The 26795-nt window shown below is 40.6% G+C and overlaps 1 protein-coding gene across 1 annotated transcript in view; it reads right to left on the minus strand.

The window, feature by feature from the left end:
* Positions 1-5669: 5669 nt before the first annotated feature.
* VPS13A (vacuolar protein sorting 13 homolog A) overlaps positions 5670-26795 on the minus strand; it is a 151736-nt gene continuing 130610 nt past the window's right edge. Inside the window, exons 66-69 of the mRNA XM_048504374.1 lie at positions 16645-16730; positions 12032-12155; positions 11017-11091; positions 5670-7223 (exon numbers count right to left, since the gene is read on the minus strand). Coding sequence (XP_048360331.1) covers positions 7176-7223; positions 11017-11091; positions 12032-12155; positions 16645-16730 — 333 coding nt within the window. The 3' untranslated portion in view covers positions 5670-7175. The remainder of the gene's footprint in view (positions 7224-11016; positions 11092-12031; positions 12156-16644; positions 16731-26795) is intronic.

A 26795-nucleotide genomic window follows, 5' to 3' on the forward strand; every position in this document is an offset into this window, starting at 1 on the left:
GTGCCATTCAGACCATCTAGTCCAACCCACTGCTCCATGTAGGATCAGCCTAGAGCATCCCAGACAAATGTTTCCCCAGTCACTGCTTAAAAATTGCCAGTGAGGAGGAGCTCACCACCTTCCTAGTAGCTAATTTCACTACTACAAACTCTTACTGTATTTTCCCCCTAATATCCAGTCAAAATCTTTCCGTCTGTAATTTAAACCCATGAATGGAAGTCCTATCCTTTGCTGCCTACAGGAACAGCTCCCTGTCCTCCTCAGACAGTCCTTCAAATGCTTAAAGAGAGCAACCATCCCCATTCAATCTCCTATTCTCCAGACTAAACATTCCCAAGCCCTTTCCTCATAGGGCTTGGTCTCTGGGCCCCTGATCATCATTGTTATGCTCATTTGCTCCTCTCAATTCTGTTCACATCTTTTAAAAGTGAGGCCTCCACAACTGTACACGATACTTTAGATGAGGCCTGACAATGCAGTGTACAGCAGGACTATGAAATCTCATGATTTGGATGTTACGCCTCTGTTGATGCACCCCAAGATTGCATTAGCCTTTTTTTGATACTATATCACTCTGGCTGCTCATATTTACCTTACTGTCCATCTGTATCTCAAGATCTTGTTTACACACACTCAGTTCTCAGTAGTGTATCCCCCCATCCAGTATGTGTATTCCTAATTTTTCTAACCCAGATGTAGAATTCAGCACTTTTCCTTGTTGAATTGCATCTTGTTCACATCTGTTCACTTTTCCAGTGTGTTCAGTTCTCTTTGAATTTTATCTTCAGGTATGTTCACTGCTTCTCCCAATTTGGTATCATCTGCAAATTTAATTAGTAGTCCCTCTACGCTCTCATCCAGATCATTTAGAAAAATATTGAAAAGCACTGGGCCCAAAAATGAGTCCTGTGTCACTCTGCTAGACACTTACCTCCATTCTGATGAAATGCCATTGACAACTACCCTTTGAATGTGGTTCTCCAACAGTTCCCTATCCGCCTAACTATCCTAGAGTCTAGTTCACAGTCCTTTTGTTTACTCAACAGGACATCATGGGAAACCCTGTCAAAAACTTTACTGAAATCTAAGCAAATAACATTGATAGCATTCCCTTGATCCAGTAAGCTCATCACTTGATTCAAGAATTAAACAAGGTTGGTCTGGCAGCAGTAGTGGAACTAGGGTAGACCAAAGGGGGCAGATGACCCAGGTGTCACGTGTTGGGCACATTGGGCTGGTTCCCCCCCCAGGAGCAAGCAGCATCTCACCCGCCTGCTCATTTGCCATCTGCTCACTGCTCCTTCTGCCCCCCACTTGCCACTCACCTGCATGCCTCTTCTGCCCACCTGCTGGCCTGTCTCTTCCCCAGCTGCTGCCTGGCCCAGGCAGCCTGCCTGGCTGACAGACCACTTTGCCCCTTTTCTCTCTCTCTGTGCATTTGCAAGCTGGCATGCAGAGAGCCCTGGCTGCCTGCACCTCAGAGGTGCAGCCAGTAAGTAAGAACAAGCAGGCTGGCCGCTCAACTGTCAGCTCACTGACCAGATGCTTGCATTGTGTGTGTTGGGGGTGCTGTTTTAAATGGTACGCCTGTCTGGTTGGACCTGTTGGGCGAAAATCCATGCTGACTTCCGCGGATCACCATGTTGTTCTTCAGATGCTTGCCAATCGATTCCTTTATAATCGGCTTCAATATGTTTCTTGGAATAGAAATCACACTGACTGGTCTGTAGTTTCCTGGATTATCTCTCCTTTTGTTTGAAAACGAGGAAAACAATTGCTCTCCTGCAGTCTTGTGCATGTCTCCCTTCTGCCAAGTGGTCAGGAAGATGATGGACAAAGGCTCAGCAAACTCTCTAGATAATTCTTTCAGCACTCTTGGGTCCATACCATGTTTACTATTTTGCGAGTGCGCAGACCATTCTGTGGGAATATGTGGAAAATCAGTTGATTCAGTAACCTCAAAGATAATTTGGTTATTCTTTGTATCATAATGAATGAATGACTGATACTTTTTTGTGGTTTGACTAGTCACCTTTCCTATTTCCTGTGTTTTCTTGCAGGTACAGGGGGAAGCGGAAAGAGTACATTTATTAAACAAATGAGGATAATACATGGGTCTGGCTATATAGCAGATGACTGGAAAGGCTTTGCAAAATTGGTTTATCAAAACATATTTACTGCTATACAAACCATGGTCAGAGTCATGGACACTTTAAATATACAATATTCATCTAAGCAGAACAAAGTAGGATTTTTTCCCAACTCATAACCTGATTTATTCTCATTGGTATTTATTTATCACCAAGTCTGAAAATATAACAGTAAGGTAAACTATGTGGAATTAGTACTTAAAAAAAGGATTGTAGCAGCATAGGCTAGCATAGTTCTACCAGAAAAGTCCCCACTGCACTTCCATAGCTTATTTATAATATCAAGGGAGAGTTTTTTTAAAAAAATCAAACAGTTGTAACACAACTTAAATCCCTGATCCACTGTGGAAATAATTCTGTCCCTCCTAAGAGATCAGAATTGTGGTTAGGAAGTTTCATGTACCCTATAAAAATGTCAATGACCCACTTCCAGTCAGTGGCGTAAGGCCCTAGGGACAGGGAGTACCCTCTGTCCCTAGGCGCCACTAATTTGGCCCCTGGGGGGCACAAAATTTGGCCCCCCATGTGACCAGGAAGACGGCAAGGACTTCCTGATGCCTCATTGTCTTTAGCCCCCTTGGCCCTGCCCATGTCATCATCGTGGGCAGGGCCAAGGAAATTTGAGGACACTGCCCCCCAAGCCTCGCCCCCCCCCTCCTGGCTCCCAGCCGGCAGCCCCTTCTGCCCTCCTCTCTGGGGAGAGCAGAAGCAACTGAGGCTCCGTCCTCATCGCCTTTGCTTTTATAAGCACAGGGGCGGGACTGGGTCCCTAAAATTGGGACCACAATCAGGTTTGGGTATTTTTTAGATGAGCTGTCTTTGAAGACACGCAGACTGGATTTAAGAATCCATGCCAAATTTCAATATCTTGTCTAATGAAAGCCTATGGGATGGCAGTGAAAGTGGAAAAGAAAAGGTCCTATGCATCCTCCGTTGCATCCACAGCTCTCGCCCAGCACAATTATTTGTGATTTGATCTCTGGGCCCCTGTTTACAGGACCTAAAATTAATGATTTGGCACCTGGCTTGGGAGGGTTTTGCAAGCGTCTTCGCAAATAAAGTCTTGATGCTCCACCACAACCTCTCACCGATGACTGAAATAGGTGATTGGTAATGCCTGCTCCTCTGTAAACAGGGCAGTAGTAATAATGCCAAACATGCCCCAAAACAAAGACTCCCCAACCAATTCACTTTGAAGTCACAGAAACTTGCTGTGCATAATTGGTCCCAATTTTGTCAGAGTATGCTTAGTGAACAAAACAATTTTTTTCTTGCTCACTTAGTTGTGTGCTTGATACTAATGTATTTAAAGATCTACATTGCAATCCTGAAGGGGAGCATTTTAGACCCTGTTGGAAGAGGTGGTGGACTTCAAAAAGTAGAATGTAAATGCTGTAATCAAAACAACTATTCTGCTGTAGCTCAGCTATTGAGAGTTATTGGATGATTGCAACTGGGAGCTAGATAGTGCTGTGTTACCATGGCAACAGCAGTCTTTTGTACTGATAACTCCCAATATGTTTCCTTGGAGGCAAAAGGCAGATTTAGATGCTTAGTTTGAACTAGCTCCATTGATATTATATCTTTAGGCCAATCTCCATTCATTCCTCTCAGAGGTTTTGTGTAAAAGGTTTTTTTAGATCCAGTAAGTACAATGCTAAGCATCCAGGGCTTTGACCTCCAGCAATATTTCTAATGCCCTAGAGCTTTTGGGATCTTGTCCAGTAAAAACCCTCCCAGTTACCACAATTGTAACCGTGCTTAATTGCAATAATCTTGTTGCACTTAATGGTGGTATATTGGTGTTCTTTGGAATTTTATCAAGACATTTTGCTTTGTGTTTGTTGCTGAGCTGCCGCTAAAGTAAAAGCTATTTAATATCTCCATGAAATCATTGGGAGAGGTCATCTGGAGTGAGGGACCACCAGTATACAGATGAAAGTCGACTCTCCTTGTTACCAGCTGAGTCAGGTGGGACTTTGGAAATCCTGAACAGGTGCCTGGGGACAGAAATGGAATTGATGTAGGCCAATAAACTAAAGTTCAGCCCAAGCAAGACTGAGAGGCTGTTGGCTAGCGGAGAAGCAGCTTGGGAACAGCATTTCATGGAAGGCATTGCACTCTCTCTGAAAGAGCAGGTTCATAGTTTGAGGGTGCTACTGGATCCTGGCCTGGATCCTGGCTGGGAGCTCAGTTTGTCCTTTGTGGCATTTAGTGCATTTTATTGGTTTTGTCTGATATGGTTGCTTGAGTGTTTCTGAAAAAGCTTGGTCTGGGCATAGTGATCCATGCCCTGATTGTATCCAGGTTAGAGTCCTGTAATGAACTGTATGTGGGGCTGCGTTTGAAAATGGTCCCAAATCTTCAGCCCATACAAAATGCAGCAACTGGGCTATTGAAAGTTCTGTGCTGGTTGCCAGTTTATTTATGGGTACAAATCATAGTACTGGTTTTTAATTTTAAAGCCCTAAATGGCTGGCTTCGAGAGAACTGCCTGCTGCCTTATTATTCAGAGATTTATTTATTTATTTATTTATACTCCACCTTTCTCCCCAAAGGGGATTCTACCTAGTGAGGTATATAAGGCTAAAAAAATGAGACTGATCCAAGGTCACCTAATGAGCTTTCATGGCACAAGTGGGGATTTGAACCTGGCTCTCCCAATACTACTTTGACACTCTTGATCATTACATTACACTGGCTGCCTGCCTGGAGTCTAGAAGTGAGAGAAGGGGCAAGCAGAGTTGGTTCTTTCTGCACGGGCGAAATACAGCGACCCAGGGACGGCAAAAAACACCATCCCAGGGCTGCTGTTCACACAGGAGGTGCTGCTGCATCGCAGCAGCGCCGTCCTGGCCACCTGGGAGGGGAGTGAAGGCGTCGCTTTTAACCTCACTCAACAAGTGAGGTTTTTTGCAAAGCGCCGTCTTCCCGCCGGTGCGGTATGAACAGCACCAGCAAATCACACTTGCTAATTGCACTCTTAACACTTCTTAACCAATACAAATGGTTTTCTCCCACCCTGGACATTCCACAGGTATACATATTCCACTTGCTTTACTACTATCAGATCCTCTGAAGATGCAGGCAAAACATCAGGAGAAAATGCTACTGGACCACGGCCATACAGCCCAGAAACCACAAACACCCTAGTGATTCCGGCCATGAAAGCCTTCGACAATAAATGAATCATTACTGAAAGTGCCAAGTGGAAGCTGGCCTGTGTAACTTAACAATGGGAAATCTGCCTAGCTTCATCTGGATATCCTATCACAGCTGAGCATTTACACTCAAGTGCAATTAGGTGCAATGTAAAGGGTGCAAATCAATGTAAAGGGTTGCAAATCAAACTTGCTAATTGCACCCTTTACACTTGTTAACAGGCAAATGATTCTTTCTCCCCCCTGAACATTCCACAGGTATATATACTCCACTTGCTTTACTACCATCAGATCCTCTGAAGATGGCAGCCACAGATACAGGCGAACAAGGCCATACAACCCGGAAACCACACAACGCTCCAATGATTCATTTAATTTACAGATGGTATAGAAAAGAGTAATGCGTTAAGGGGGAAACTGCAATGTATTACTATAACCAGTGGAAGGGTTAACTAATGGTGCAAATGAGACTATGTATAAATAAATACATACAATTAAAGTTCAGCATGCCATTTATATTTTAGCTTTTACAACAAAGCTACAGTTTGGGTAGCTCAAGCACCACCAGCAATTTCAGGAGGACCAACTGCACTAACAACATATCCCCCTACAGTTCAGAAAGAATATTTTGGCAATAGATACTTACTGCATGCATCAAACCATCCAGGTTCTTCAAATCTAAATTAGGCAATACATTTACATACATTTGATTTCCTTTTCCCTTTCACCAATCAGCTCATCCAGACAGGTTCATAGGCATTACAATATAGCCTAACATAATCATTTAAAAAACATGGCGTTTTTTTGTGCACCCCTCTCCCCCAAAGTTCAGTAATTGTTCAGATTTTTTAACAGGTCTCTATTAAAAAAAGTTACAAATTGTTTAGCATTTAAGCTGAAATCAAGTGTTAATGAAGAATCTCTATGGTATTTTCTATTGAAGATGATGCAATTAGCATGGTCCTGGAATTTAAGCTGAATTGGCTTATAATAGTATAAATCCAAAGAAAACTGCTAAAGTACTATTGCGGAACATGCTATTTTAACATGATTTTTGTCACTCTGTGGATCATGAGAAAGTAAAGATCATGCCAATCAAAGCACTACTGCAAAGGCACATCTCTCTAGTCAGGTTATAAGTAAACATAAAATAAGTACACATCTTTGTATGTGTACATTTACACCCATGAGGTACTAGAACCCCTCACTAATTTTTTGTATCATATAAAAAGTGAATGCTAAAAATGATAGTACAGTACCAAAAACGGTTTATTCTTATAAAAAAACTAATAACCTCATGATATATAGTAGTAAACAAAAAGATTTCTTTTGAGTTAGCTGGTCAGCAAAGTCATTCAAACTATAAGAGCAGTGCTGGTTAAATCAGTCATTCCCTGAAGAATTTAACTGAATTTCAGTAAGTATTAGTGTGTGATATACCAATGGTAGCAAGTTTAAAAAAATGGATAGAACTAAAGTGTAGACTTTAGAAACCGAAACTATTACCACATAAAATCACAAGATTGCTTTACACTTTAGTCTGTATAGATCTTGGCACAATAAACAAGGGGAAAAAATAATTTTTATACTCTAGTTTTAAATACTTGAGGTTTTTTATAAGTAAAAGTTGAACAAGCCAAAATTTGGCAGAGTTTCAGCTGTAGAATAGCTTGCACTACACTGACCAAGGTAGCCATTTTCGCTCAATCGGTGTGGAAGATTCAATGTCAGTTTTGATCATTCAAAAGTTTCATATTCTTTGTATTCAAAATAGCATCAAATTCCAAGCAGCAATTAAAATGTAAATATTTTGAATTGTGCAATCCATTTTTCTGTGAATCTTCAGATCTTGAACAGGTGGCCATCATTGACTGTGGCTTTCTCTTACTTCTTCCAGCTTAGACAGGATCCACTGTAGAAAACCAGGTGGAAAATTGTTTTTAAAGTATATTCTTTATATGTTTAACACAGAAACATTGCTGAACAAATCATTATATTGACAGCACTTCTCAGACTTAAGCAACTCCATTTTGATTTAACATTTCTCATGGACCCCTAAAACCTTCCCTCTCTTGTGCTTGCCATGTGCAAGCCAGCCCATTTTCAAAATAAACTCAGCAAGTTGTTCATTTCACATGGAGACCTTTGTCTTCTCATGTCCTCAGAATGACCATTGGTCCTTATGTGTGAAGGGTCCTTCTCTGAGTGTTGGAGGCCATCTTTTTAGGTAATTTCCCCAATTCACCAGAGAGGCAGGAACAGGATCTTTCTGTTTCCTGTGTTCAGTGGCATTTACCCAGAATTCCCCAGTTCTGGCACCCAAAAAGCTGTACTAACCCTTAAGTAATGTCAGAAGTTTTAACAAATAGAGTCCACATAAAAGTGACTAAAAAAAACAGGAAAAAGAACTCACAACAGTGAAAGGTTAGTCAAAATAGTTGCTTGTCTTAACAGTGATGATTGAGGGAGGACATGTCCGCAGATGCTCAGGGAAGAAGAACCCTTTATAGGAAAGGACCAATGGTCATTTTCCCCCTGAGCTGCAGGATATGACAAAGGGAGGGTTGTTGGTGCTCTTAAGTCTTCCCACTGCCTTGTGCCCTGAGGATTTTTTCCCTCCAAAATTCTAATGGTCAGTTATACCTTGACTGAGCAACCCTTTTGTCTGTCACTATCACTATGCAGTAGCGTGCATGTGGTGATTTAGAATTTTTGTATACACTTTGTGTTTTCCCACTTCTACAAATTAAATCAAACAATAAGAGTGTTCTTTAGCTGTTCAGCTTGGGCACTTTGCAGACAGGAAGGTTAACAGCTCTGCAGAGACACATAAATAACCTTTTCCTTAAAGTCAGAAAATAAAATAATAATAAACTGGCTCCAGAGGCTTATAAAGTTAAACAAAGAATCATTTACAAGAACTGAACCAGAAAGTTTTTCTCGCAAAGGATAAAAAGATATGTATATAAATACACACACATATACAAGAAGCTGATTTTAAGGGGTTACTATATACAAGTTATTTCAGTATCTTTTTACAGTTGATATAAATTAACTTCAGTGCCTTCAAGTTGTTACTGTCACTTTAAGTACACGCAGAATATGAACCCACTAGTATAGGTTTCTGTTAGGCTTTCTAGTTTATGTGCTAAACCTTTACTTCTACCCACTAACTCAAAGACAGTCTCTCTTCTAGAGTGTGTCTCTCACACAGTGCTTCTCAGAGCAGGACTTGTGCCTTTCCCCCAGAAAACCCAATTCTTTCTCTCCTTCAAAACTCTACCACCCTCAGGAGCTTCACTGTCCCATATCTGGGACAGATATTTATCTGAGTTCTCCTCAGATAAATGAATCAAGCCACCAATGTGATTAATCAATGTCACTGTGTTGTGGTTAACTCCGGGACCTTGGCACAGACTCTGTCCTTCCTGACAATTAGAGTAGCTCAGCTCACTTAGAACTAGTCCTCAGCCACGACAGAATGGGGCTCTAACAGAACACCTGTTCCCTCTGGCATTCAATTCAGTTCTCCTCAAAGCTCTCAGTGCTCTGGCTAATAATGCTCTGCAGCTGTCTAGCCAATCATATGGAGTTCCATGTTAACTCTTTGGGCTCTCAACATTCTATTTCTTGAAGCTGCCTAAGTTTCTGTATGCATCACAGAGGACATCTTTCTGGGGCCTCCCAGAGCTGTTCCAATTTTTATTGGGTGGACTATCATTGTCTACTCCCAACACAGGTTGCAGGACGCAATGATCAAAGATCAAATAAACAAATTAACTATATGCATTGATCTTGTAGCTGAATGAAGGTGGACACAATTGACCATGTTGCTGCCTTGCAGGTTCTATGGAAAAGCATTCCATAGAAGCATTCATGATCAGGGCAACATTCGCAGCTGTGCTTCACAGAGTATTCCATAATTTTAGCAGGTGGCTCTATTTTACTGCCTCTGTATGCTTCCTGCTATGTATTCCCTTATACATTTACTAATTGTAGGTGCAGAAATTTTAAATCCTTTGCTGGGGCAGAAATGGACACAAATAATGGATCAGTTTTCTTAAAATTCTGTGTTCTGATAATGTAGGCTTTCAGTGCCCTATGGACATCTAGGTTGTGCCACAGTGTTTCCTTCGGATGTTTGGGATCCAGCCAGAAGGTAGGTAAGAAAATCTTCAGTTGATGGTGGAATCTGAAATCTACCTTAGGATGGAACAGCATGTCAGTTTGGAGCACTACCTTATCCTGGTGGAAAAAACACAATTTTGGTTTTTTGGAAAGAGCCCCCATTCTGATACTTGTCTTGTGGACATAACCGCTACTAGGAATGTGACATTCATTCTGAAAAATTTCAGATGGACGTCCTTTGCTGGTTCAAATGGAGATCTGGTTAATAAAGTGAGCAGTGTATTTAATCTCCAAGTAGGAAAACAGTGCATTTGTGGAGTATCATTGGTCACCACTCCTTTAAGGAATCTAGCCACATGAGGACATTGAATGACTTTTGACATTGAATGACTTTTGACATTGAATGACTTTTTAGGAGTGAGACCACCAATGCATTCACTGTCACTTGTCTGTGAAGGAGGAAGATCTCAATCCAACTAGAATGTAATCCTGTAGGAACTGAAGAATGTTGGCCACTTGGGGAAGTATGGGTGACCCTTCCTTCTGCACCATCGTACCAACACTTTCTAAGTGTAATCATATGGGAAGCCTTTTTCCTGGAGGCAAGGATGGTCTCTGTCACCTGTGAAGTGTAACCTAGGTTTGAGAAAATGCACTGTTCCAGATGGCTAGCTGCCACTTGTCTAGGTTGGGGTGCAGGAGAGATGCCTGTTGAAGGAGATTCCAATGATGAGGAAGTCTGAAGGACGGTTTCGAGGCCAGTTTTTGTAATGTCAAAAACCAAGACCTCCTTGACCAAAAGGGGGCCACCAACAGCACCTCTGCTTGCTGTTCCCAGACTTTTCTGGCAGGAAGGTATATATTAATCCCTTGGGCCAGTTTGATGTCAGTGCATCTGTTGCTTCTGCTTTCAGCAGGTGGGATCTCATGAAAAATCTTGGAAGTTGGTGATTTTGGGGTGATGTAAACAGGTCCACCTTTGACAATCCCATCTTGTGGGTGATGCTCCAAAACACCACTTTTTCCAGTGACCACTCTCCTTCCTGAAGGTCCTGAGGGCTGAGCCAATCATCCTCTATGCACAGCTTTCCTTTGACATGTTCTACTTTCAAGGACAGAAGACGTGTCTCTGCCCACTAAGTATCTTGGATGTCTCTTGATGCAGGGCCAATGATCTCAAATCTCTCTGTTTCTTGAGATATATCTTCATTGCCATGTTCTTCAGGCAGATAGGGACATGACAACACATGCTCTGCTCCTCGAATAACTGAATTGTCAGGAAATTGGTTCAGAGCTCCAGACAGTTGATATGAAGTCTGGTCTACCAGGGAGTCCAAGGAACAGTTTATTTTATACTTTAAGTAGCTATAATGACTACATTACAACTGCACTAACTAGACGGTATTCAACCAATTACAAACTAGGGCAGCTCTCTCAACTCTCACCTTTCAAAAGAGACAATGTACCAGCATGCAAACAGAAAGCATGATGCAGGACTGTGATTGTTTATGACATCCAAACAAACATGTGTCAATTGTGATAGTAATATATCAGTATCTGTGGTCTGTGCTACACACCTTGGCATCTTCTGATGTTCTAAAATTAATTATTTTTCCAAATTCTTTGGCATGGAATACGGATTTAACTCGTTCCTACAAAATAAAGTTGATCATTACAACTGGAAATCAACTTTTCAAAGCAAGCATCAGTCTTTTGATTTACTGTGACAAAAGTTCATACTATGACCCAAGGTTTCTTTTTTAAAAGTTTATTTAAAAACATTTTCTCTTGGCTAACAACACTATGAATAATTTATGTTCATTCTTACTTTCCATCCATTCCATATTACATCACTTGAAAATAATTTATTTTTAAAATTTCTTATCCTACTTTCCAACTGAAACTCTTCAAAGATACCTACCTACCTAGGAGAAGGTGGCAAAGAAATTTTGGTACAAAATTTATAATAAAATGATATTTATACTGAGTTATAAATTTAGATTTAAACCAGAAATGTGAGTAATGCCTCTAAATGCTCTATAATGACAAAAAGGGGGGCAGGGCGAGGAAAGGAAGCTAATTGTAATTGCACACAGAATCATAATTGCCACAGAAACATAATTAAAGTACTTGGGGAATACTCCTAGCTGAAGGAAAACTAAGTATTTGGAAAGTCTTACAAAGAATTTCATTTCCACGCCACATCTTAAACTGTTCAAGTGCCAAAAGATTGGACAAGATACTGTAGCCCTACAAAATATACGTTGACATCTCAAAGAAGACTCTCCAGAGGTCACAGAGGAAGGTGAAGGCAATGACAGCATGAAGTGGATACAGGACGCAGAAGAATAATGTCCCATATTTACTTAACTGTGGCTTTTCACAAGCCCCTGCCTTTTTACTAGTTTTATAATTTTGGTAATTATTCATTTAGCTTGGGACACTGGCTGCTGTTTAATGCCATCATACGAAAGAAGTATTTTTTTGCCTCATTTAAATTTTGGAATGTTCTGGGGATGGGGATTTGCCCATTAAAATATTATTTAATAAAAAGTAACATTTTTCACTAAATCATTTTTCACATAATCATACCTTTGCTTCAATGCGCAATCTCCGTCCATCAACAATGAATGGCTCTTTGGTAAATTCATCATATGAATACTGCCATTCACATGTTAACTGTCCAAATGTGCCTTTTGTCACAAACAATATTCCACTAAACACAGGAGAAGAAAATGTTAGATCTGTACAAGAAATACAACCATAGCATAACCCTTGATTTTTTTTAAAAAAAGTTTTAAGTAGCCCCTAGTTTGTTTCTAGTTTGTTCCGAGTTTGTTTAGCCATCTTTCTACTGTGTGGAACTCAAGGCAGCTTACAATGTAAATAAACCAATGATAAAAAACACATAAGAGACCAAAGTTTAAAATCTCAATAAGGATTACCAAAAATTAACAACAAAAGTAGTCAAGTGAAGTTCTAAATAAAACTGACTTCGGTTGCATCCTGAAGATCAAAAGTGAGAGGGCCAGGCTCACTCCCTGAGAGGTCATTCCATAATCATAAATCTGCCACTGAAAGGTTCTCTCTCAGGTGGCTATCAGACAACTTTATCTGATTGGTGGACAGTCAGGAGGGCCTTTCCCTGTGATCTTAATTTCCAGGCAGGAATGTGCTGTACCCTAACCTTGTACGACCTGTGGGCATTTTTGGAATTTTAAGAACAATCAGTGGGCAATGCAACCAAACAGCTGCCATGGGGTATGCATCTAATCACAACATAGGGAGAGATTCAGTAAAAATGAAAGAATGGTCCAGAATTAAGCACCCTTCTATGATACAGGTAGCTGTTTCGAAATGGTGCTTCCTATAGATACAGGGATCATGCATTCTGAACATTTTTGAAGAATCTGACAATCCACTGGAGTGCAGTAAAACCAGGAATGTCCCTTTGCTTTGGGGAAGAAGAAACTGGGATGCACATGGGTGATTATTACGACACTCATGAGCATTATGGTGGGATTATTGCCCCAGCTTCACTACTCTTTACTCAGTTTTAAATTCTTTCAGTGCTGGAATGATATCTACACACAACTGACAATTTGCTCAAGAAGACTTGCTAAACTTAATTCTTTTTTCTTTTTTAAAAGATTAGTCAACTGAATATTAAAGGTAACATAAAATAAAGAACAATTTGCATAATGATTAATAAAGATAGGCCACTTAGTTGTAACAGTGATTCTTCAAGTGGTCATTTGTGCATTCACACTGTCTGGCTTCGTGCCTACCCAGAGACAATGATTTAGAAAAATCTAGAGCTAGCATTCTGGCAAGAGAGTTACTTTCCCTCTGGCATGCAGTTTTAGACTGTGCACAATCAGAGTACAGGCGTAACTCCTTCCTGCTCACTTCTTTCCAAAATGATAAGATGACATTGCAGCAAGTTGAAGGTAGATGTAGGGAAGGTGGCTGGGTTGTGTGAATGCACAAGTGGCCACCTGAAGACAACAATTATGGGTAAACATTCAGACTTCACTCCTTCATGGTCTATGTAGGAAGGCTGTTATCCTTTGACTGCCGTGTGCTTGGTGAAAACCCTGGGCATAGCGGAAAGGCTGAACGGCAACACCCTGTTCCTGAAGAGAACATTTCCTGGTATAGTATCAAAATTGTGCTTAGTTGGTTTTGAAACTGTTAACTGTGGCTGATAGTGAATTCTCTCCCCCACCCCCTCCTGATGGACTTCAACTGGTGATTGGAATCAATTCCATTTCTAAGTTGTCTTTGATGAAACCTTTCCAGGCAAGACTTTCCAAGTCTTCTGGAGAACTGCCAATCTGAACAGGAGGCAGATTTTCCAGTGTTAGAGAGATTAGCGGTCTCCTCAGAAGTCATGAGGGCTTTTGCTGCATTTGACTTTGAGGAGGAAGGGGAGGTATGCTCTGATCTGTAGGAACTCCAGTACAAGCTTGTCAGTCATCTCTGTGTGGAAGCACAGAAAGACCATAAAGAGGAAACACTGTTTTACTAAACCTAACTACATCTATATATACATACATACATAAGCCTTTATTGGCATATTCAGAAAAAAGTTACATGAATCGGGAACAATTGCATGGATACATGATAGATAAAAGGCCCTACGGGGAGCACAACAAATACGTTCTACTGGGAACTCTCAACTATCTCCGCAATGAAATTGGCGATCTCTTCACAAAGACCAGGGTCCGAGTTGTTTAACATTAGAGATAACCTAGTCAGATCAGGCAGCCCAGATTGAAAGAAAAAAATGTAGGTTGGTATATTTAGATCTGATGTTATCAAATCTGGTGCAGTGCAAGAGTTGGTGAGTCAGGGTTTCAACCACATTGAGTTTGCAACTGCATAACCTTGCGGATTTATCTAAATTGCTGAAACTACCCTTTAATAGGGCAGAGGACATAATGTTAAAACGCGCAATGGTGAGGGCTCTCCTTGCTCGTGGGTTCGTTAAGGTATGGAGGTAATAGGCCATAGGTCTCTGCTCAAATGGAATTAAGAGTTGTGTTGGAGAGCAGGTTTGTTTGGCTGTTAGATGCAAATTTGCAAATTCTAGATCTAAAAGCTGATCTCTGAGCCTATTGTACGCTTCTGAGTAGGACATTAGGTAGAGTGATTCAATAGGCAGGCTGATGGAAATAATCTTTCTCTCGATTAGAGAAAACCAGGGGTTAGCCTGCGTGTCCTGTAGTGTCAATGAGACAAGGGAGCGTTCGGATGGCAGGTAGTGAAGGCGGAGCACTACATCTATATATATATAAAAAGCTAACCATGAGTTTTTTACTCACGCCCTAATGCAGGAACTGCTGGACTGAATCCTCCCAAATTTGCCCACGACGTCCGTTCCCTGGCATGTTTCGGCAGCTTCACTGGGCTCTGAGGTCACTCTTGAGCCCAGTAAAACGCACCTTCCCCAAACCCCTGGCGGACCAATGAGAGCCCGCTGGGCCTGGGGGCATGGATTGCCCACTTTATGCGTGGCGTGCGCATTCACGCCGTGCGAAACCGCCTGCTCCAGACACAGGAAGAGGAAGGAGGAGTGTTCGCAGCCACGGTGCAGCACACAACCGGTACGCCTCTCCCCTTCCTCCTCCCTTCAATTCCTAACCCCCCCAAGCCACAGCGAACCACGCAGCAAGACAACTCTGGTGGGGGGCGCCGCCGTGGGGGTCGCTTTGATTGTTTCCCACCAGATGCTGGGCCTTGGACAGGAGCCTCCCGGTGCGTGCCAGCAGCAAGCCCCAACGGGTCTTGTGCACGCCCTCGACCTGTGCCCCAGCTGTCCAGCGAGCCTTGCCGCCCTTCCTAACCCCCCCACGGGGAGCCACTGTGAAGCATGGCCGGGCCAGCTAGTACATTATAAAAATTAACAACATTTTGAAAGAACACATTAGCTTTGAGGAAAAATTGTTCTTCTCTGCAGGAAGATTTTTGCATTTAATTGAAGGATAGCGACTGTGAAGAAGTAATTCTACATTATTTTATATATTGAAAAACCCAACAGCAACCAAAGCATAAAAGTGAGCATGATTTTTTTTAGTAAAGTGCTAATGTTTTAATTCTGCAAAAAAGTTGAGTTTTGTAACTGCTTGATTCTATAACCTGTTAGAAACACAACTTTATAAAAACAACTTACCCCATATGACCCTGCTCGACCTCTGTGCTTGGCAGAGGCCAATTTGCTGGTGGTTCCCGGCCCCTCAATGATGCGGCTGGCCTCCACTCGGGCCAGGGCCTTTACGGCAAGACTGAGTTGTTCCACTGGGCCTTTGGAGTGACCAGCCAATGATTGGAGTGCCCCCTTTCATTCTCCTTAGATCTGGGGTCCCTTTGACATCAATGGGGCCCACTGTTCCCCCCTCCTCCTTGGCAAGGTTTTAATGAGGCTTTTATCGCTGGACGTTGCTTTAATGTACTGACCGCTGTATTTTAATTGGGTTTTTAGTCTCTTATAGTTAATGGAGCCTGTGTTATTTATTATATCTTGTAATTGTTATTTGCTCCATCTGTTTTGCTTGTATTTGTCATGAAGTTATGCTGTACACCGCCCAGAGCCCTTCGGGCGTAGGGCAGTATATAAAACTCAATAATAAGTAAAAAATAAATAAAAACTTTGAATTTTCTAAAATGAAGGCTTGCACCATGAGTTTGTCATTCAGTGTTATGGCTGGTATTCAATAGCTGTTTTAAGTATATTCAAAGACTCAGACAAGTCGCTGATATGATATTTGAACTCTCATGTATTCAGTTTCAGACTTCCACACTAACATTCTCAACTCCTCTTGCAACCTTAATTATAGCAAAGCTGCTAAAGGAGTGTGTTGAAGAAAGGGGAAAACTGGCCACTACTTTTTCACACTTTTAAAATATATAGGTTTGGATTCAAAAATTCTGTTTTCTCCACTGGTGGAGTTCTCCTCTGGGGCAGGGATCCTTTTATCAATGGAACACATCTCTTATGCTGGATAAAGGCTGCTTCCACAGGACAAAGGTTCCACAGTCAGCAGAACCAATCCATTATATTCAACTGAAGAATCTATACTTTCGTAGATGCAAGTACCTTCTTGATTTAGCACTTACTGGGAAATATGAAAATGATCCATCTGATCCTCATATGTGCTAAAAGTGAAGCCGGGTATGCAGTTTAGACAAAAGAAAAACCGTACCTTTTTGTTACCATCAGCAAATCTGTATTATTAATCATGGCATGAGTAAAGTATCTCAGTTTTGCAAATCTTCCATTTTCAATATTCTAAAAAGAAAAAGAAACATGTATACAATGGCCTAGAGAAGGGTAATTTATTCTAGATTAGACAACATTATTGATTTCAACTTTTTATGAGAACTTAAAAAACCCACATGGATAGATTTTTGTCAAAAAAAATCTGTTTTACATATATACTACACTCATCAGCAACTCACTGTCCTCATACCTTCATTACAATAGCTGCTCTGAGATCTACGATGTTTCATATTAAGAAAATTCCTTGGTTTTAAGCAGTGGTTTATACATATTAATTTAATTTAAAATGTCAACAAAATTCAGCACAGATAATGTTTTAGATTTCTAGCAAAACTTAATATGATCTAGGATGATTAGTACAGCGTCCAAACAATGGGGCACCCTTCATCTCCCCTGGGCTAGGATCCTGCTCTGATGTAGCTACTTGTGCTTTTGTACCATTATCCTTTTCAAGCATTTAAATGGTACAGGTATTGTGGAAAGGAAAGCTTTATGGCAAGGATAAGCTAAAGTGTCCAGAAGCCTAAAGGACCACTAGAGGGCAGCCATGTTTGCTAATAAGCAAAGTGTTAGCATTAAGGGACACATGCAGCAAGCTTTTAAAAGCAAGCTGCATTTGTGGCTAGCCCTGGATTGTGGTATAGCTGTAGAATAATAAGCTTTTTGCTTTTGCTGAAACACCTGTGGCCTGGCTTCCCATCTTGCCATTAGCATAAGTAATTTGCTTAATCAGTGGAGATACTGTAAGACCAAAGAACTACCCCCTCCCCCCCAAATCCAGACAATTTCACAACTAGTCACAGGTGCTGATCATACAGCAGAGGCCAGGGAATGTTTGTTCTATCATTGATCCATTTCTTTACAACAGGTTCTAAATCTGGCATGAACTTTGGAGCCAGTTCTGACAAACTATCAGTGACTCACTTGTGCATGAATGCCAACCTGCAAGGAGTGTAATCATGAAAGCAGTGTGATGTAGCAGAAGTGAACTTATGACTTTGCTACTTCCCTTCTGCCCACTAAATAACTGAAAGTTGTAGACCTCCCATTCATGGATGGGATCAAAATGATGATCCCTTCCTAAGCAAGTTTGCTGTTCCAAATTACCCTGCTCATATGAGTAGACCACATAAGGGAGTATCATCCAGCAGTACAACAATATGGATCCAACATAGCATTGGAAACATCTCAGGCTCTTGAGCAATCATTCCTTTCCTGTGGAGGGAATTCACTTAATTGCAACTCACTAAGTTGCAGCCAAAATTCCTGATTCCAGAAAAAATAAGGCTTTAAAAACAATACAGCCTTAGAGCTAACATGATCACATAAATCTCTCCCAGCCTATTGGCTACTTTCTTCACAAAGGGAGATGAGAATAGTTATATCTAAAAATTAAGTTGATACAAATACATTGCCTTTATCTATCTCACTATTAAATAAATTGATAAACTGTCAGCTCCTGCACAAACACCAGTAAGTGGTACCAAATACAAAAACTCAGATATTTTTAAAAATAGAACATCTACTACCACATACTCAGTCCATAATTGTTTACCTTGTATAAACATTCAACTGTAGCAATCTACTCACATCACATAGAAAACTGGCGATTTTAAGATAGAGCTATTATATTTTAAAGAAAGGGAAAGTTTAAATTTTAAATGAGTATAAGTACACATTTAATGGAAACAACATTTGAAAACCTTGTAAAAAGACTAAGTAAATCAAGTTTGTGGAAATGCCTCATTAAAAAAGATTATTCCTGAGATGAAAAAATTAAGTTAATAAAAATGCTGATTTCCATTTAAACATGAAAAATCATTCAGAATACTCCAAACGATCAGATATTATAAATTTCAAGTATTGAATTATATCAAGCATTTTACAGGAAAGGATAGCAATTTTTTTTTTGCCTTACAAGACTCCACTATGTAAATTCAAAGTAATATTACCAATTATATTTTACTGTTCTCACTGCTTCATATACACACCCTAAATAATCCTCAGCATAAACCTTCAAGGTCAGGGACTTTCATATTACACATGGTACAGTTTTGATGGAGGTAGTGTCTTGACTAAAGCCACGGTGAGTTCATAGCTGTGGTGAATTCATTAAATCACAGGCTTTGTTCCCTATGTAGTGCTGATATTATTTTTAATAGCACGTGTCCCCAAGAGCATATTCATGTTAAAATGGTTCTTGTACTCAAGACAACCTAAAGTTATTTTTTAAATTATTATTAGCCTTTATTAGGCATAGAGTAAGATAAAATTGCCATATAAAAATATACAACTATTCCAATAATAAAAGACAAATATTTTAAAAAATCGAGTGGAAAGATAATGATAAAATTATAAGATATTAATTATGTAGAACTTCTAATAAACAATTTGCAAATTTTAGTATCAGAGTTATCCAGCAGAAATACTCGTTGTTTTCTTTCTTTTCTCTTTCTATAGTAGTATTATTGTCAACAATTCAAGAAATGAAACGGATGTAATTTAGTTCTTTTTTATTTCTGTTTTCCTTTTTTAAAAATTCTTAATAAAGAATATTTTTTTAAAAAAGAGTTATCCAGCAGAAACAGAAGTCTACATATATCAGAGATTTCATTTGGTATCAGTGAAGGAAGACAAAAATATTTGTCTAATTTTTTCTGTCTTAGAGCAACAAAATAGGTGGTGAAACAAGGTTTCAATTTGCCAATCTTTGAAGGAACATAAACTTTTGCTCATTTCTATATTATTGAATCTGCCACATAGAACTGCAGACAAGAAAACATTGAATCGAGAAAGTGTAAGAGCTCATCTCAGGTTAGGATTAGTTAACAAGTACAGATAATGAGCTGTCCTGTTTTGTTGGAAAGGAATTGTAAAAAAAGGTGAACAGGTCTTTTTAGCAGAATTGATCAATTCAGTCCATTCCCTCTGCAAAAGTTTTTGTCTTAAGAGATTGTAAGATTCAGAACAAGATAAAAGACAGAGAGAGTTATTAGTTTTAGTGGCATAGGAAAATTGTACTGAGCATCCTTTCAACTATTTTCCTTTTAACTCTCTCCCATGAACACTAGGAAACCTTTCCACTGGATTGGACGAGGGACCTTAGATGACCCATCTCTACTCACCAACTCAATGGTATATTGAGGACAGGAAGAAAAGTGTATCTTGATGTTACTGGGTGCAGTTATAAGTAGTTATATTTCACCACTTAGCCCAGGGGTTGGCAACCTTTAACACCCAAAGAGCCATTTGGACCCATGGAAAAGAAAACACTTGGAGCTGCAAATACTTTTTGACATCTAAAATGAAGATAACACTGTATATATTCTCATGCAGGGAGAAGTTCCCTTCTTTGGGGCCCATTTTACCCATCAAAGCAAAAAAAAGGGGGGGGGGTTAAAAAGTCTGTTGTTTTTGTACATGATTCAAATGACCAGCAATAGAACCCCCATTTCACACATTTCTCTTTTCTTGTGTTGAAAGACACTGATTATGACCCCCCAAAGAACCCCCTGCAATTCCACATGGATGGTGGATCAAAATTGGTGCCTTTAATGGGGTTGTCAACTCCCGGGGGGGGGGGGGCTGAACTCCCCCCAGAAAAATTCTGCCATGGAGGGTGGACTCAACAGCCATATTCCTCACTGAGCATGGCTTCCACCCTGGTCCCCAAAACCACAGCTTCTGAGAATTGACGCCCAAATGTCCTGGGAGTTGCCCGCCAGTTGGCAACCCACAACAACCATGGCTAAGGATGGCACTGCTGGGGTCCCCCATGTGGTCCCGTCCCCCAAGAAGGACCTGGAGGAGGGGGAAATGAGGCCACACAAAGCAGGGTCGACCCCTGGCCACCATTCAATGGGGGCGGACTGAGGTTAGGGTTACGCTGAAAATCTGTGCTCCTGCAACTCCCTCCCGTTCCCCGCCCTTCGCCGCTCACCAGTTCAAGAGGATCCACCAGCAATGCTCCGCTCCCGCCCTGCGCCATCATCACCGGCATCAGCCAACCAGGCAGCTGGGATAGGGAAGCCGGAAGTGGCTTGGGATAGCTTTGAGCTGTGCCTCTCTAGGAATGGTGACTCTTTCCCATTAACCCTTAGGTCATCTCTCCGAAGGAGGCTGAGAGGACCCAAGCCACACGGAGCCGCAGTGCAAGGGCGAAAGAGCCGCATGCGGCTCCGGAGCTGCGGGGTTCCAGACCTTGATTTAGTCCTATTATATCCAGACACATATTGTACAACCTGCTCTTTACTGCTGATTAAATACATTCTTCATTCACATAATTTATTTACAAATGTTCCAATGTATATTATTATACTGTTATTATATCCCAACTATTTTCACTGGGTTCCAGTGTTGTATTGCTACAATGTGCCCTATTTCTCTCTCATTAGCCTTCCTTGTCCTGCTACGACTTGCCAATTTTCTTTGTTGTTCTCTTCAAGCAAATAAGAACAATTGTCGACCCTAACAAAGACAGACATTTTCACATATTTCTTCCCAAAGCAAAAAGCAACAGGAAGTTAATATAGCCCCATTCTGATTGGCATTACTATCAGCCACTCCTTGTAGTTATTAGGAAACATTAGTAGCACAGTTACACATATGTATTTATATGTATGTATGATGCACAAATGGGGGACCTGTGAGGATGTGCTGGAAAAAATCTTATCACTTCCATTCCCTCCTTTTTGCTTTCTGTCTTTGCCTTCTCCTGGAAGTGACTGTAGACTCTCCTATTTCCTTCTCTCCCACCCACATTTTCTGCTCTTCCCCCAGCTGCCTTTCTTCCTTGGTCTCGGCTTTCTGTTTTTAAACTTTCACCTCCCCCTCCCACCAGCTTTACTTTCCCTTCATCCTTTTATTTTTTTTAATTCTTTCTCTCCTACCCCCACCCCTTTAACACTGAGGCCTGGAATATTTAGAGTTTGGAGCTGGAGATTGTTTAGCAATCCCCCCCTAATGGCCACCAACATCTCATCATATAGTTCTCTTGAATGAAGACAGCATGGAAGTATAGCACATGACAGGACTCCTTCAGAAGAATGAAGGTGGACCTTTGTATTCACTACAGTTAGTTTGAGCTACCATATTATTAGCAGCAGTCCTTGCAGCTTAACACAACTATTCCCTAACCTGGATTATAAAACCTCTACAGGATCTCCATCTCTTCTATTCTGTAAAGTGATGGAATTAAAGAAATGTTTAGTTATAGTACTAGTCCTACTCATTTAATTATTTACTGAATGAAATATTTATGATTCATGGGACGTTTCAATTACAAATTTAAAAACAAAGTACAGTGAAATCCCAGTTAACCCTTCCTCCCCAGGACATACCAACTTGACAGCCAATTAAAAATCCTTGCAAACAAAATAGCTTTGCAGTGCCATGTAACAACTTCTGACGACGATACACTTTCACTTCCTCGGACAGCCTGTTCCACAGGTGGAAGCTACTAAAGAAAATGCACAGGCTGGAATTCATAACAGGCAGGCTGTCTAAATGGGGGGAACAATGAGTAGATGGCAAACTGAAGTCTGTAGCTGGCATCAACTAGATACCCAGAGCAGACAAAGATAAAAAGTTTGATAGATACCATAAAAATTAACAAGTGGATTTCAAGTAAAAATCTTAATAATGGAATACTTGTCCGGCTAAAGCCTCCTATCTCTATGACCTATCTCCATGCAGTCATCCACCTTCCTAAGGAAAATAGCTGCCAACCACCCTATGGTCCAAGAGAAAGCAAGCTAAGTGCAGGCCTACACGATGTTAACTTCCAAATTAACATGAGTGGCAATATATTTCTCTGTCAGAAAAATCTAGTGCAGAATGAGTCTTGTTTTCACACGCTACCCAAAGATTATTTGCCATTTCCAACCATAGCTGATGGTTTAGAAGTCTGGAGCTTGCCTTAAGGCCAATAAAGGTTACCATTTGTTTGCTGAATTGTTCCTACCATAGTCTTGAAGCATATGAACAGTTACCCCATTTTCTGGAATAAGGGCTATTCATTGTTCCTATTGTATTTATTTTTTCCACATAATTGTGAGGAGAACCTTCAATGCTTCCCTTTTTGAAAAGTTTAACTTTAAGAGCTGGGAACATAAACAATCCTTGGGTGGTGAGGTCCAACCCCCTCCCAATTTTTTTTGGTATAGTGCCTCTCCTGACTACATGAATTGGCCTAACAATGAGTCAAACTATTGGTCTATCAAGGCTAGTACAGTCTATTCTGCCTGCCAGCAGCTCTCCCAGGGCCCCAAGTAGAGGTTTTCCAAATCACCTACTACCAGATTCTTATAAATGGAGATACTGAAAATTAAACTTCCAACCTTCTGCATGCATCTTTATGCACATGCTCTAGTGCCAAGCCATGGCATCTTCGATCTCTGCAGTAAATTGCCTTTCTGGTCCATGCAACAGCAACTGTTGTAGCTCTCTAATCTTTGGCCCTTTCCGCACAGCAGAAAGGGCGCTGCTCCACTGGCAGAAAATATGCCGGTGGAGGGGGCTGTTTGCACGGGAGCATGCAAGTGGCCTCCGCAGAGGCCAGCACAGAAGAGGCGGCTCCGCACTACCCTCCAGGGGTCGGAGGGCAGCATGCGCGGGTCTCAGAAGCCCTCCAGACCGACACTGGAGGACGAGGTGAGTGGGAGGGGGGATGGGAAAGCGGCACCTTCGGCGAGGTGCAGTTCATACCGCGCTGATAGGAAGGCGGCGTCTTCCAAAAACCTCCAATGGGAAGGCACTTTCCAAAAACCTTCCGATGGGAAGGCGGCGCTTTCCAAAAACCTCCCTCGGGGCTGCACAGGACGGCACTGCTGCATTGCAGCAGCGCTGCCTGTGGGAATGGCTGCCCAGGGACGGCGTTTTTGCTGTCCCTGGGCCGCTATAAATGGCCCGTGTGGAAAGGGTCTTTGATTTACAGTTCACGGATAGGGCTTTGCTTTCATTCCCTCAAAATTGCCTTTGAGTAGTTTGCTGATTGTTTTGTAATAATGAATTTCTTTGACTGACCATGGAAGTAAAGGCCATCTGTCACTCTTTACTGTAAGGGTAACCTGGCAAAGTGGAACCACAAAGTCTTCTATACTTACCATTATAGTAATTTCTCTTGCTAAAAAGGAGAAGATTAGCAAACTGGACAATGACCATCCTTCTGGTCAGCAGATAGGATCTAATAACTGGGGATAGCCAATCTTAAAAGAGGTAGCTATCCATCCAACTGGGCAATCAGAAAACTCTGAAACTGTTAATGAAGAGTCTGCTCCCCATCCCCCAAAACCTAGGGTTCCACATCAGAGGAAGAGGGAAAGCAAAGAGTGGGAAAGTTCACGAAAGGATAGGGGAACAAACTACCTGATTGCAGATCTGGTACTTTTAAACCAGAAAATTACCAGTTAGTTTATTTCTCGCTAGCTTGAGTAACTTTTATTATGCTCAAATGATGGAGAATGTTGTAACATGTCAATCTTTCAGGCCGGCAGATTCCTATGTAATCATAAACCATACTATTTCTCAGTGTGAGAAACAGAGGCGTAGCTCGGGGGGGAATGCGCGACACACCGGGTGTGCACCCCTGTGGGGGTGCGGCGAAGGCGTTCCAAGGTGGGACGGGGCGGAGGACACACCGGTGCACCAGGTGCTTTCCCCTTTGCTATGCCTCTGGTGAGAAATAGTACAAAGGAAGGACCTTATGAAATACTGATGATCTTGGAGTGTCAGTGGCCAATGAATGTATGAACAGGAGACTTGTTAAAATTACCCTTAGCTTTCTAACTGCACTCTTTGAGCCTTATTACTGAGTATGAAAATTCCTGCAGGAATGAGAGCAGTGTCACAGCTGACTTATAATGAGCTGCAACCCCATAAAGCTTTTAAGGCAAGAGATGTTCAGAGATGGTTTGCATTGCCTTGATCTGCATCACAATCCTTCTATTCCTTGGAGATCTCCCATCCAAATAGTTGCCATGACCAACCTTGCTCAGCTTCAGGTTAGCCTGGGACTATCCAGGGCTGATTCCGCATGGGCCAAAAACAGCAGTGTAAAAATGGTGTAAAAGGGTTTAAAACGCTGTAAAAGAGTTTATACTGTTTTCACACAGTTTTCACACCACTGTTTTTGGCCCGTGTGGAATCAGCCCAGGTCATTTACTAACGCAAATTTCCTGAACTCAGTCAAATATGTCAGAACCTCTTGACCATCCAAACATTTTTACTCAAGATTCTAGAGGTTCAGCTCTAGTCTACAGAACAAATATCCCAACCTGCAGGAATCCTAACAGTTTATTTATTTCTTTATATTTATATGCCGCCCTCTCCCGAAGGGCTCAGGGTGGCGCACATAATCATAAAACAGCATAAAATCCCGTATATAAAACCAATAAACCAATAACCAGTTGCACCCACTTCCTCTAGAACTCAAAAGACAAGCTACATATGAAGTACTAGGGATTTCCACTGAACTAGAGATATTTTCACAAGATATTTAGATCAAATAATATAATAAAAACTATGCCATCAGGGATGAAATGATTCAAAACATGAATACTTTTTTAAAAATAAATGTTCATAAAACAAACCTTTTAAAAGGATGATCTGGGAAAATTATATAAGAAATGATGGCATATTTGAACAGATCAATATTTTCTTATACAGACTCATTTATTGTTATTACAGAAAATGCAGACAATAATTTCGAACACCTAAAAGGAATCTAAAATTTAACATTAATAAATACAACCTACAGATAAGGCAACACTGTACATGTATTTACATCTAAAAGAGATCTTGTCTATAAAAGTATACAAGCGATATTAAATGCAAATAATAAAGTTAAAATAATGTAAACAAAAATATATTATTTATAAACATAGAAATCTGACTGAAAAGTAATTTTCACAAGATTATGACCATACAATACAGTACTATTCCATCAAAAACAATTTAAATAACAAATTTATTTGTATTTGTGCTTAAATTTCATTGATATATAATTTAAAACCTATATTTAAAAACACCATTTTATAACAGTTACGATAATTTTAACTTTGGTGTGCCTGTCACACTCACAAAGTGGCAGCAACATTCAGCTGTTGATAATTAAACACAGAAAGCACAAATTAATCTAACTTTCATCATCACTACCACTAATATGACACATGGTCCATTTTCTGTAGGCCTGTCTTTTCTGCAAGCATGGTAAGAGAAGAAAGAAGCAGAAGGGTTAGTTGAAGCTGGCAAATTTAGTTAGGTTTTCTTTAAAAAATGCAAACAGAAACTGAACATGAAAGATAAAAAGTAACATTTGAATTTTAGTATGCAGAACTCCAGTTAGTGCAATTATAATCCTGCATTACAACACACACCAACATTGTTTGAGATTTATTTGTTCTGTATCCCTGCCCATATATTTGTTCAAACCCCTCTAATTTTAATGTAAGTTAAAAATCAGAGGTACTGAAAACACTGGATAGTGTTTTACAGTAATTGCATGTCCTTATTTTAGACCAACTATAAATTAATTTAAGAAATATTACGATAAATGTGAAAAAAGAAACCATGTTTCTGAACCAAACAGTTTGACATTCCACTTTGGAAGCCAAAGAATGTCACAAACTGAATTTCACTTATCATAAATTGTGTGGCTACAATGCCAAATGGACACTATCAATATCAAATTTGTAAATACATCTGAACCTAAGATTGTGTGTGAAGTGCAAAACAATTTCTTTTCAACTTTGGAAGTTATAAGAATGTATGAAATGATAAGTATGAATGTATGAAGTGATAAGTATGAATGTACAAAGTGCATGAAATTTGTTAAATTTGTTCTAGGATAATGATGCAGACATATGGAGAACAGGTTTCTGAAAATAGCATGGCTGTATCCCAAGACTCCTTATGTTCTGGCTCAAGACTCCTCAAGTCTTATATGCCAAGGCTCTTTCTTTCTCTGGCTCAAGCAGACTTCTGCCAAAAGCTCCAATGTTAGTAGAATGGAGTCATCAATATCCCACTAGAATGGGGTAATTTATTCATGAACCTTTTTTCTATGTGACTGATCGC

The sequence above is a fragment of the Sphaerodactylus townsendi genome, linkage group LG07, assembly GCF_021028975.2.
Source record: "Sphaerodactylus townsendi isolate TG3544 linkage group LG07, MPM_Stown_v2.3, whole genome shotgun sequence".
Classification (NCBI taxonomy): Eukaryota; Metazoa; Chordata; class Lepidosauria; order Squamata; family Sphaerodactylidae; genus Sphaerodactylus; species Sphaerodactylus townsendi.